General features: G+C 41.2%; 1 protein-coding gene and 1 long non-coding RNA gene across 4 annotated transcripts in view; one reads left to right on the top strand and one right to left on the bottom strand.

Annotated features, from left to right (window-relative positions):
* MED13L (mediator complex subunit 13L) overlaps positions 1-12,188 on the bottom strand; it is a 305,493-nt gene that overhangs the window by 43,177 nt on the left and 250,128 nt on the right. For all 3 annotated transcript variants that reach the window (XM_058691175.1, XM_058691176.1, XM_058691177.1), the window contains 6 exons: positions 9,419-9,584; positions 7,397-7,501; positions 3,043-3,771; positions 1,982-2,207; positions 875-980; positions 443-567 (listed from right to left, as the gene is read on the bottom strand). In XM_058691175.1, coding sequence (XP_058547158.1) covers positions 443-567; positions 875-980; positions 1,982-2,207; positions 3,043-3,771; positions 7,397-7,501; positions 9,419-9,584 — 1,457 coding nt within the window. The remainder of the gene's footprint in view (positions 1-442; positions 568-874; positions 981-1,981; positions 2,208-3,042; positions 3,772-7,396; positions 7,502-9,418; positions 9,585-12,188) is intronic.
* Positions 3,889-7,520, top strand: LOC131489288 (uncharacterized). Its single transcript, XR_009250462.1, has 2 exons — positions 3,889-4,019; positions 6,727-7,520. It is a non-coding gene; the product is annotated as an uncharacterized LOC131489288 (long non-coding RNA).

The following is a 12,188-nucleotide window of genomic DNA, read 5'->3' as shown; positions in this document are numbered from 1 at the left end:
GCCTGCTGGGGATTCTCTCCCTCTCTGCCCCTCTCCCACTCGCTTTCTGTTTCTCTCAAAATAAATAAATAAAACCTAAAAGAAAAAAAAGCGCTCAGTCTTTAAAAAAAAAATGTTTTTAAGCTAAATGTGAAGATTTTTGGGCTCGCTTCGGCAGCACATATACTGAATGTGAAAGATTTTAATATTTACAACAGGAATAACACTAATAATAAAAAAACAAAAAAAACCAACCATCAACAAACAGAACCCAAGGCGCGTTAGAGACGACACGAGCCACTTTTAGAATCCTTTCAAGGTATACCAATGTTTTTGAAGAGGACTCTGAACCTGAAACAGGGCCCCCAAATTCAGCAGACCAAACAGTAAGGAGGAACTCCAACAGTGACACACATCCTCCCATTTCGGGAAGTTTCTGCCTGTGGAGCCACGGCAGACTCACCCCAAGTTCGTCGTCGTCGGAATTATCAAAGATGTTGTCTAGGTCGTGCAGGGAAGGTGCCAGATCTGTCACCTGGGTAAGGCTACTGGAGCCGGCTCTGCCAGCAGCACTGTCCTGCCGGACATCTGCAGGGAAGGAGGCGAAGACCCAGAATGAACAACTTCACCGAGAGAGGACCGAGGAGAGGACATGGGTCTCAACGAGCAGACCTGCCTGTGAATTGTTTCCCTAGGTTTTCAGTTAAATTTAGAGACAATTATTTCCAAATATGTTTATCAGTTTTGAAAATAACTGAAAAACAAACAATGAAAAATTCAAGATGAGATCAAATTATTGGTATTACAGTGAAAATGTAATTCTAAATTGAGAAGCATCTCCCTTGCATTTTACTTTAGCAACAATCCAAGTGAGGCAAATAGTCATTGTACACACCTGTTTTAGTAGCAGAACTGAAAATAGACATGGCATTTTTCCCATCAGGCACCGGCGTGGAATGACCTGGTGTAGTGACATCCTTGGTACCAAATCCATCCTCTGACTGTATAATAAATTCAGCCAAACAAAACACATGAACACCAACCCAAAGTGTGCAATATGAGGGAGAACACAAAGAATTAGAGGGGAGAATGGAACTTGTTATGAGCACAAGTATGATAAACCATGGTCTATGCAACCAAGGGAAATAAAAGATCGGTCCTTTTCCCTGAATTTAAACAGAACCCCAAACTCCCACACTTTCCCTCCAATCCTATGGCACATTCTGAGTCAATCTGGGTTTCATGGCTAATCAGTACTGGTGGCATTTGACTACAGTCCTGCCGTGGTGTTAAAAGCTGCCTTTAATAACATTTTAGATGCTGAACTGCGGTTCGAGCTTTCTGGACCCAGACAGATCTCTGTAAAGGAATCCTGGAAGCATTTTCCGGAATGGTACTGGCTTCTTAATTGTCCTACTTCCTCTACTCTCAAGAATACCTCTTCAAATGGCCCAGTATTTTGGAATGCTATAAAATTTAAGGCCAAAGACAGCACACACCCCCAGTACTCGTTTTTATGACAATGAAACCAGTAAAAGTAACACCGACATAAGCCAGGAAGTAGTGTTGGTATTCATTCAGACACATATATAAAGCACTTGGTATGGCAGACATACCAAGCACTCAATAAACAACAGACACTGTCATCAGCCTATTTTTTCTTCACATTTTGGGTGTTTTGGAGTAAGAATTCAAAAGAAGGGAGCAGGGAGCATAGGCCAACCAGAATTAGCGTATGAGAGGAAGCATGCACTGTACAAGCTACAGCCTGGAAAATATGAGGCTTCATTTATGCTCAGCGGACTCTTAAACAAAGGTGAGCCATGACATAAAAAGGAACAATACGCCGTTCAATACAATAGTACCAAGAGCATGAATATGGGGACAGAGCAATCAGGCAAGACTATCTCAAACATTCTGCCTCAGAAGTTTTCCCACACATGTTGTACTGACAGAGATCAAAACCCACACCATGCTGGACACCCTCTATGTTAAATGGTACCTTATTCTTTTTCAGGGAATCTTTCTCTGCCCCTTGTTTGCATTTCTTGTTTGCCGTAAAGATGTATTTTATGTCGCCATCCTCAAAGGTGTATGGATCATTGACTTCTCCCAAACTGTCTCCAGGTTGCTGAGACAGAGGCAATGGGTCAAGGAAGTGGAGTGGCTGCATCTGGGGCTGCTTTTCTTGCCAGATTTTAAACCGTTTGTTAGGTTGTGCTAAGAGTCTAAAAGGGAAAACAAACAATGATTTAAGCAAGCTAAAGTAAAAAGATTGATGTTTAAAAAAAAAAAAAAGCAGCATTTATGATTTAAAGCATTTGCAAAGCTTAAATGAAACTTAGAAAATTTATCTCTATAAAGAAGTTCTTTTAGAGAGTACGTTCACAAATAGAATTTAGTAGGTCTTTGTGAGGAGTAGATGCTTTTGTCTCTGATTCCATGGATTCCGGTTAAGAGCACAGATGGGCTTTAAGAACAGACTGTCGAGGTTCAAGTTCAATCTACGTCAGTGACTAACTGCATGCCCCGCGCTTCTTTCTCAGCTATGAAATAAAGTAGTAATATGGTGGTGGTGAAGAGTACCTGAGATGGTCTGTGTAAACTGTGAAGAATAACGGGGCAGCTCAAAAGCACTGTAAACAGTATTATTACTGGAGGCAGGATACACACTTGAATGCACCCGAAGCCCTGCTTAAAAGTGTCAGCGTATAAAGGTGGCACTGACCACAATACGGAAAGTCTCATCAAGCTACATTCTTTGACTAACGAACAGCGGGCCAAAAATACATCCGTACGAATGTACTAAATGCCATAATGAGACCTTTATATGCCAACATGTTTAAACAACGACACGTGTGTGCATGCGTGTGAAACCTCAAGAAGGACAAAGCACTTGACTTTGAAACACTTTCCAAATGCAGAGTCTCGAATGGTGAAGAAAAGCCTCCTTCATTTGGCTCTGGAGGGACAGAATGGAGACGTGAGGAGGGTAGCCCTGATCCTCGAGACCCTATGCCTCGGTCGGCGGGCGATCGGGTGGGTGGGACAGAGTCTCCTCACCTTTGCAGCGCGGTGCTCTCTGAGTTTACCTCCATTTTGGCATCACACCTCTCGCCCTGGAGCTCTGGAGGCCGGAACTCAGCATCGTCAACGGGCGGGAGACGGTAGCTGTTCCACGACTTGTCTGACGACTCCGGGTTCGAGGGCCTAATCCCACAATATAAGGCTGTCTCGCTGACCTCTGCCATCAGAGGCAGTCTTTGGCCTACGAGGACAGTTCTGTCATCCAGAGTTGACAACTGCTGGAGTTCTAGCCCATTTCCATAGAGGGCCGGGTTCACAGGGACAGATGGCGGGTCCAAACTCTCCGTTTCCTGACCTCGTGGCTGAGGGCTGAGTGTTGGCGGCAGAGGGGAAATAGGGGAATGAGGTGAATCCATAGGATTCAGATTCATTTGCTTGCTTGTATTTCTGGAAGGCACGGCCATTTGTTTATCATACTTCCTACTGCTAGACACCTCTAGGGAGGAGTCGATCCCTGCCAACCCTAGCTTCTGTCCTGGTGTATCTTGCTCCACACAGAACTCGTCAGCCACAGACGGCCTGTGGTGAAACGGTATCAAGGGTCTCTTCTGCAGCTTGTCTCCCTTTTCTGGTCTTTCTGTCGTTTTGTGCTTGGAAGCAGGAGGTGGCAGAGATGAAGACGATGATGGTCCTGCACCGAACCCTGGCTGAGATGCTGCGGGAGGCCGACTGGGTCCCACCGCACAACGTTTTAGAAGCTTATGCCTGAAATGAGAATTAAAATAAGGCTAAGAAACACACACCTGAGAACAAGCGCACTCTTCTGGAAGTGTGACACCCCTGCACCATGATGACGTTACAAAAGAGATGCCTCTCAGAAGGCTGTACCTTCTAAGCACACACTGGCTGCACTAACACACGGAAAAGGTCTCCAGGTTCGTTATTTTTATAATGACAAAAACTGCGACACACTCTGACAGAGAGTAGTGAACCAATCGCACACAATCCAGCCGGTAAGAGATGGACTGAACGTCGCTAGCGCGTACCAAAAGACGGATTTGCAAAATCCCCAAATCTTTCAAATCTGGTAAGGGACTCAGATAACGTGTTCACACTGCATTTTAAAACCAAGAGTCATGAGATCATTTGCCAAGAAAGAGAGAAAAAAAAGCTTCCAATTTCTATCTTACAACACTCTACTAAGTCCAATATAGAATGGTTTATAACAGCTTGTAGTCTTGTCAATCGGGAACAAAACAATTATGCGATTTTCCCCCAAAGTGTGAAACCAAGGGTCGATCCTACAAATATTTAATAGAATAAGCGGACTACAAGCCTTATATGCCACTATTATCGGAAAAAAGAAGGAAGGAAAGACAACTTTGGATCTTATAGACTCACAAACTTAGAAGGAAAAAGAGGGGGAGTGAACACTAAAAGCACACATGTACACAAATGCACCTGTGCTAAGCCGGATGGCAAGTCTGCTCATACCCTAACACACTTCTTGGTAAGCACAGGTGTGAGCTATTGCTCAGTAAGGGCCCACGAGACGACGCCAAGGTTTAATCTGTGCAACAAAGTTATATAGCAGGTCAGCCAGTTCCTCCCAATATATAAATCAACCCAGGGAAACATGTAAGCTCTCCTGCCGGTGTAGCAGTAACTCTCTGAGGCCGCTAGGGTGGCATTAAATTACTGCTGCATTGCACTAAATGATGCCCTAGTGGGCAGTAAAACGGATTTGTGTGGCATAATGGGATGGTTTAGTGGGACAGCAGGATGGCCACCCTGCCCCATAAGGCCATTAAACAGTGTGAGGAGTGGACCATTCCATAATGGGTTTGGTAATCCTGCAGTAGATAATCCAAAAAGACTCTTGCTAAAGTCCTTGCTACTCAAAAAAAAAAAAAAAAAAAAAAATTCTGACTTTGAAGAAGGTTGTTTAAGCATAAGGCTATTGTCAATTAAGGTAAAAATTGTGCTTTAAATCTGCAGGGCACCATACCACAGTAAGAGGTGAATGTCTCATCTGAAAAATATCTCAATCAAATCTTCTAGGGGTGCTTATTTTAAAACCTAAGCTCTAAAAGTCTTTTACATAAAACTTTTTCATTTGGACTTTCTCAGAGCATTTAACCACACCAATCCTTTGATAGATATTTTATGATAGCCTCTTCAAAGTAAGGACTTTCTGCAAACTAGATAATCTCATATAAAGTCATCTTTTTTTCAATTGTACTTAACAACTCAGCTACATTGTGAAATGGTTACAATTAGGGACACATCAGTAAGTAACAGACTATCACTGCAAATCTCTGAACAGGTAAAAGGCCTCCATGGAGCAGGCAGGCAGATCAGGCTCAGAAAGCTAACTATATGGGTGGTCCATTGGTGGGAAGAAACCAGAAGCAAGGCCAAACATTGTAGAAACACACACAGTGGCTAAAAGAATGGGGAAAATAGAATTACTGTCATAGATATTTCAAAGGAAGTCATTGTGAAATACAAGGATAAAAATCATCTATAAAATGGAAGAAAAATGTATAAATGATAATGTCTCTAGGGGACAAAAGAAAACGTGTTATTTATTTACACTTCAGGTAAAAAGAACTTGAGGTGCCAAATAAAAATGTCACAGAAATCAGTAAAAAGGTGAAAAATCTAGATTAAGACCAAAAACAAGACGAAGGCACAAGCAAAGTTAAATACACTAACGTTGTTATCCTAGGTGCTTTCTAAAGGTGGCCTACAACTTGGCTGTAGGCTGCTTAGAAATCCATGTTAATAGGAAAATGCTTTTTGTCACACAATTTACAATGGCCAAGAAACAGAAGTAAAACAGATTCAGCTGCCATACCATACCTACCCTGAGATCAGAGAGAGATTCTCACATGCTCAGAGAGGAGCAACTTCTTCAAAAACATCCTCTTTGAAAAAATCAATAGTGAGTTTTATTAGGCTGATACTTACAATGTTTCTCAAAGGAAAAAAAAAAAAAAAAGGCCGACTAGTAAGGCAGAGCTTGACAAAGAGAATCAACAGTAAGGGCAGGGGAGGACAGGAAGGTGGTGTCAAAACTGTTGTTTAAGTGTGTATACACATGCGCATGTGCATGCGTACACACACACAGTTTGCCTATATTCTCAGGGGTCATTTGACTGCCTCCTTACTCGGAAGCCAACTTATTTATGCCACATTAAGAACCCCTATCAAAACTAGGGAAATGAATGGCCTTTTTCTTAATATGCATGATCTCCACTGAACTTTTTCTAAGTGCTGGGCAGTATCCCATGTGAAAATACACAGTTTGGAAGCAAAGCTACTCCTAGTTGCTCATTAAGTGAATAATCACCATCACATGTTCAACAGTCAGCTGAGCTGGGGGTAAGGCTGACACACACTCAAGAAATCCAAGAACCTTGGGGTGCCAGGTGCCTCAGTCAGTTAAGCAACCAGCTCTTAATTTTGGCTCAGGTCATGATCCCAGGGTTGTGGGATTGAGCCCTGCGTTGGGCTCAGTGCTGAGTATGGAGCCTGCTTAAGATTCATATCCTCTCCCTCTCCCTCTCCCTCTCTCTCTCCCTCTCTCTCTCTCCCTCTCCCTCCCTCTCTCTCTCTCTCTCTCTCTCTCTCTCTCTCTCTCTCTCTCTCTCTCCCCCTCTCCCCCCCCTTTGCCACTTGCACGCTCTCATTCTTTCTCTCTCGAAATAAATTAAGAAAGAAAAGAAAAGAAGAGAAAAGAAAAGAAACCTAAGAACCCTCATGAGTGCCCAGGACAACAGGACTCCACTACCACAAGGACTGATAAGTCAAGGTAATACCCATGAGAGCAAAAATTTTCTACAGACATCAACTCAAGGTTCTATTCAAATATCTAAATGAATGAACAAGAATTTTAGCCATTGGCAGACGTTGTTACCAAATACCTGCCTCAAGCATCAAAACACACCAGTACCAACAACAAAACAAATTATCTACGGAAGGCCTGTTTAATCCAAATCCTATGAATTCTAGCCAACTTATTTAATATTTATCTCTACTTTAAAATGAGGAATTATGAAGTAAACTCACTTAAAGGGGAAGAGACGGTCTTGTCAAACTGATGCCTTTAGTTTTGAGGTGGCTACTGGGAAGAAACTTGTGGGAACAATTGGCTCACAGGGCCAGTCATCTAACAAAGCTCTTTTTGAGGCCTGACAAAAAAACCGTACCATCTGCATAGAAGAAAAGACTTATCTTTTTCTTCTCTACTGGAGGAGGAAGAAGGCTGAACAGAAAAGACAAAACAAAATGATGGGGAAGAAGCGGTCTGAGAGTCCGGGAGACACAGCCAACAAAAGGTGCCACCGTCCGATCCGACCCCCGTTCTGCCTCGTCCACCACCTACCTAGAGCAAGAACAGCTGACTCTTTGGGTTGGATCCACAAAATCCCAAGTAGCAGGATTATTAGCAGGCTCTTCTTCAAGAGTTGGAGTCGACATTTGGCTCCTCCTACATAAGGTTAAAAAGGTGAGTTGTGTCAACACGAGATAATATTCATAGCTCTGGGAGAAAAATGTTTAAAAGACCCAAATATATTACACATAGTAATGTTAGCTAGCTGAGAGATGGCTCAAAACGACCCAAGGCTTTGACCCAAGGTGGGGGGGGGGGGGGGGGGACCAACTTGTTCTTTGCACTAGAAGAAGCAGGATCCAAAATACTTCTGTTTAAGAATAAAGTACATTTGAACATGGGTGACACACAGAGCAATTAAAACACTACCTGGCACTATGGGCTGTTGCTTTAAAAAGCCACCTAAATTTTGTAGAAATAACCGAAATTTTAAAAATTATCTTTTCGCAGCATCTGTGAATTATATGCCCTGGGACAGACTATTTAAATCATTCTTAAAACTCCTGTATTTACTAGCATTTAAGGGCAGCACTGTACACTTGTAATGCGAATTCAAGACAAGAAAAAAATTACCTCTTACATGTCACTGGTAATTGGGAGCAAAAAGCAGTGTCTGTTATTACACAGTGACAAGAGAACACCGGGCAGTATTTTTGTATTGCTGATTCTGCCACAGCTGATATTGCAAAGTGCTTCAATGACGGCTCTGGAGGGACTCCTCTTGCTCTCTACCCTCCCCTGCCTTTCTGAGTGTCACTTCCCTGCTCTGTGCTGCTGCCACAAAGGGCTGTCAGAGTTGGCGAAGGTGATAGGTTAGTGGTGACAAAAATCAAAGACAGGAAATGACAGGAAAAGAAAAAGAAAATGTTAACTTGGAAATCATCTAGGCATTGTAGATAGAGGTGAAAACACCTGTACCAATTATTCTAAAGAAAAGGATCATTTTTTAGTGACTAAAAGATACCTTTTTAATTCTATAACATGATATATAATCTCCCGCTGCAATTATTCTAGATTTTATGTACTATATCTTCATCAGCAGCCTACTCCAGGACCAATTCACTGAGGAATAAATATATAGTATGAATTTCCTAAAAGCTCGATCCAAATGACAGGTTTTAAATCTGTATACAGAACTCTAAGTAGTCACTGAAGAACACTTAATTAATTTCTAAAAGGAGTGGAGTTCTTAGCAGTTATTGGCAAGAGCATCCATATTTATTCTGTTCTAGAGAATGAAGACTCGTTTGTTTACTTTCCTCAGGCAAAAAAGGGGACATCTCAGTTCTATCAAAAGAGATGTGAAAATATGCTGAATCTGTTTACGTAAATTTGGATAAGTAGAATAGTATTTATCGACTACTATTTGCTTTCATTCATGCAACTAAAATAATCATCAGCAGTCTCTTCTGAGAATCAATTCTTCCTCTTTTCCACAATAATGTTAAGGAAGGTAGGGAGGGAGAGCAGGAGGATAGGTGGTAGGGGAGGAAAGGAAGGAAGCAAAGTCTGGTAGGGGAAGAAAAGAATATGGCTTCCCCAAATCAACCAACAGAAGCACAGCTGCTGGTAAACACCCCTCTGTCATCAGTTCAGTTCAGAACTGTATTGTCATTTAAAACAGAAGGCCAATGTCACAGAAACTGCGACAAAGGTCATTTCCCTTTGTAAATAGAAAACATTCATAAATTGGTATCCGAAGGAAAACCACACCCACTGACTACTGTCCTAAACCATCTGTGCTAAAAAAAATGCCAGATGAATACTGTGCCAATCTTGAGATGACCAGAACTTCAAAATTTCCTAAATAATCAAATTCAGTAAAGTAAACATCTTTAACATCCTTGCTTTGAATTTTGTGCTATTAAGTTAAAAAAAAAAAAAAAATGAACTACGAATCCAATGACCCCTCAGGTTTGGTCACCCAGTGGCACAATGTGATTGACACTCTTCATGTAGTAATCAAAGAGATGGCTACTGAAGCATGACCCAGACAGAACGCAGAAGTCATACTTGGACTGGGTTCTGTTGAGGATGCATTCCTTCCAGACTCGATGGACCATGTGATTGTGGAGTTTTGGAGGAATCTTCCCCGATCTCTTTGGACTGTGCATAGTTATCATCCCCCCGTCTTGGGAACCTAGGTGACTGACCGCACTCTGCGTACCTCCGCTCTCCCCTGAAAAAGAAAGACAATCTGTAATGTGAAAATTATCCGAAAAGGTCTCCTTGTACATAGACCGCAAGCTTATTTAACAGAAATATTTTGATTGTTGAAACTCGTATTATTCATGTAGCTTTGTTCCCACCCCCCTGGCAACAGCACTATCTGTAACTATGAGCATAATTTGTAGACCGCCACTTTGTATGCTTCTCTGTGTTCTCCCTAAAATAGTTAAACACATCAACACTCACGCACCCCAAGGGCGTGCCCACACAGAGGCATTCCTACTCTACAGATATCGGAGACAACTTACTTGTAAGGGTTCACACAGTAACATTAAAAATGTAAACATGAATAGATTGTTTTAAATTCTTAAATCCCCAATACAATAAATAAGTTTCAAGGAAGAACAAAACAGTAGAGGGAGCTTTATGCTCATTTAGCTTAACGGCTGTGCAACTGCACCCAGTGCCCTGGGTAGGAGAAAAGAACCTAATGGCACAAAGCTTTTAACAAGGTCAGATTTCAAATTTGTGTGTGGAACTGTCTGTCCTTATGCCTGACACGATTTATGAAAGCTTAGTGCTAAAACACTGAAAGAGGTGGTCTCGACATTCTGTATCAGAGGATTATTCACTAGTTTCTCTCTAATAACTCCACTGAGTTTTCCCAACTATAGTTGGCATGTAATCCATTTCTTTCTATTATGTTGATTATGATTGCTGGTAATACTGATTATTGGTTATGAGTATTTTACTACTTCTATCTCATACAAGACAAATACTGAAGTTGATTTTCAGTATTAGATTCTGATTCAATTACTTTCATCTCTTTGACTTCATAAATAAATCCTGGGTTTTATTCTCAACCGAACTATGATCAAAAAAACATCTTGACCGAAATAATCAATTTTAAGCACCCCAGAAATCTCTACCCTCATCTGAAAGATAAACAAACATCCTAATACCACAAATTAATAGTCCTGATAACAATGGAACACTACTGTTATGTAAGTTGAATGGTTAGGCTTAGCTCTATCTTAAAAAAACAAAAAACAAAAACCAGTGTCAAAATTCTTACGATTCTAAGGAACTGAAGACTGCTTGCTTGTTCCCTATAAAAGTATTATTATATTATAAATGAGTTAAGTTAAAGGAGACAAGAAATTTGGTCTTTCATTACCATCTTTCATCTTTACTTGGTTTGTGATACAAAGTAATTCATTTCAACTTTATAATGGATTTTCAAATGCTTATTATAAAACTAGGAAAAGTGGAGAAATAAACAGAAATAGAAAACACAGCCCTTTGTCCCCCAAACAGCTTTCAATTTAGCTAAAGAGATCATATGTCCATGGCACCATAAGGGATAATTTATGAACAAAGAAAGAGACGGGTGGGGAAAATAAGGCACAGTCTTTCTTGATTAAAACTGAGTTCATGCTTTTCAGTAGCTTTTAATGACTGAACTAAAAGGTGGATGATATCTCAAAGGGGATTAAATAAGACTTGTACTCCATGCTGTCAAATACATGTTGAATATCGTTTCTCAAAATTATCTCTATAAACAGAAGGTGCAAGCTGATGTACCTATCCACGTGTGGCATGAATGATTTCACCAAAACCAGCTGGCCCTCCTTCCCCTGCTAATCTAGGAGATTCTTGGCCATCTTAGGGGAAAAGGGAACCCATTTTGTCCTGTATCTAGGAAAACGTCAATGTGCAATGTTAGTCATTACACAAATGACAAGGCTGAGCAGGACTCTGATGAAACATTAGGAGTCCTAAGCTATACTTCAACGTATCATAATTATTATCACATATGAAAATTTAGACAAATTCATCTTACAAAGACTCCAGTTGCTTTTAGTTAGTTAGTTAGAGAGAGAGAGAGAGAGAGAGAGCGAGCACAGGCATCAGGGGACTTATTTACCCAGGGCTTAGCACAATGATACCCACGCAGAGTCCAAGGAAAGTATTTTGAAGATCTACAGTGAGGAAGTCCCTGCCGAAAACCACCATAAACGAAACCTGGTGTTTCTGAATTGTGAAATTCAGAGTTCTGAACTGACAGGATGCCGGGACATCATGCATACAGCAGGCTTTCGATTTTACATTAAATATAAATTTCACTAAGTACCAGGAAAAAGAAAAACAACCAGATAAATAAACAAAAACTGATGACAACTTATGTAGCCCAAGTGCTTAAAGTCCAAGCCTCAAGAGGAAATGTAATTAACCAACTTTTCAAAATACCGGTAATTCTAGTCTTTGTATTAATAGATCTTTTCTATGATGATTATTAAACAAAACTGTCAAAGCGTTTTTCTCTTTTTTCTTTTTGAATAAACACTGAGCAAACCCTTTCACAACGGGTCATCCAAATTCTCTGCTGCACCAAATTAGAGTCGGATGTCCTTTTCTCACGGTGTCAGCAAGTGCGTTGCTCCTAAAGGAGGCTGCGTGTTGCCCGCTTGTATGCCTTCCACAGTTTCCGGATAATTCCTTCTAGATACCACTCGCGTGTGCTGGAGCTGCTGTTTTGAGTTCCGCCTAAAACCACTTACGCCACCATCTACATACGCTCCGCTGCTTACAGAGCTCCAGCGAGCCCGTCACC

The sequence above is a fragment of the Neofelis nebulosa genome, chromosome 11 (assembly GCF_028018385.1).
Source record: "Neofelis nebulosa isolate mNeoNeb1 chromosome 11, mNeoNeb1.pri, whole genome shotgun sequence".
In the NCBI taxonomy this organism is placed as follows: domain Eukaryota; kingdom Metazoa; phylum Chordata; class Mammalia; order Carnivora; family Felidae; genus Neofelis; species Neofelis nebulosa.
This window is presented reverse-complemented; position numbering and strand designations above follow the sequence as displayed.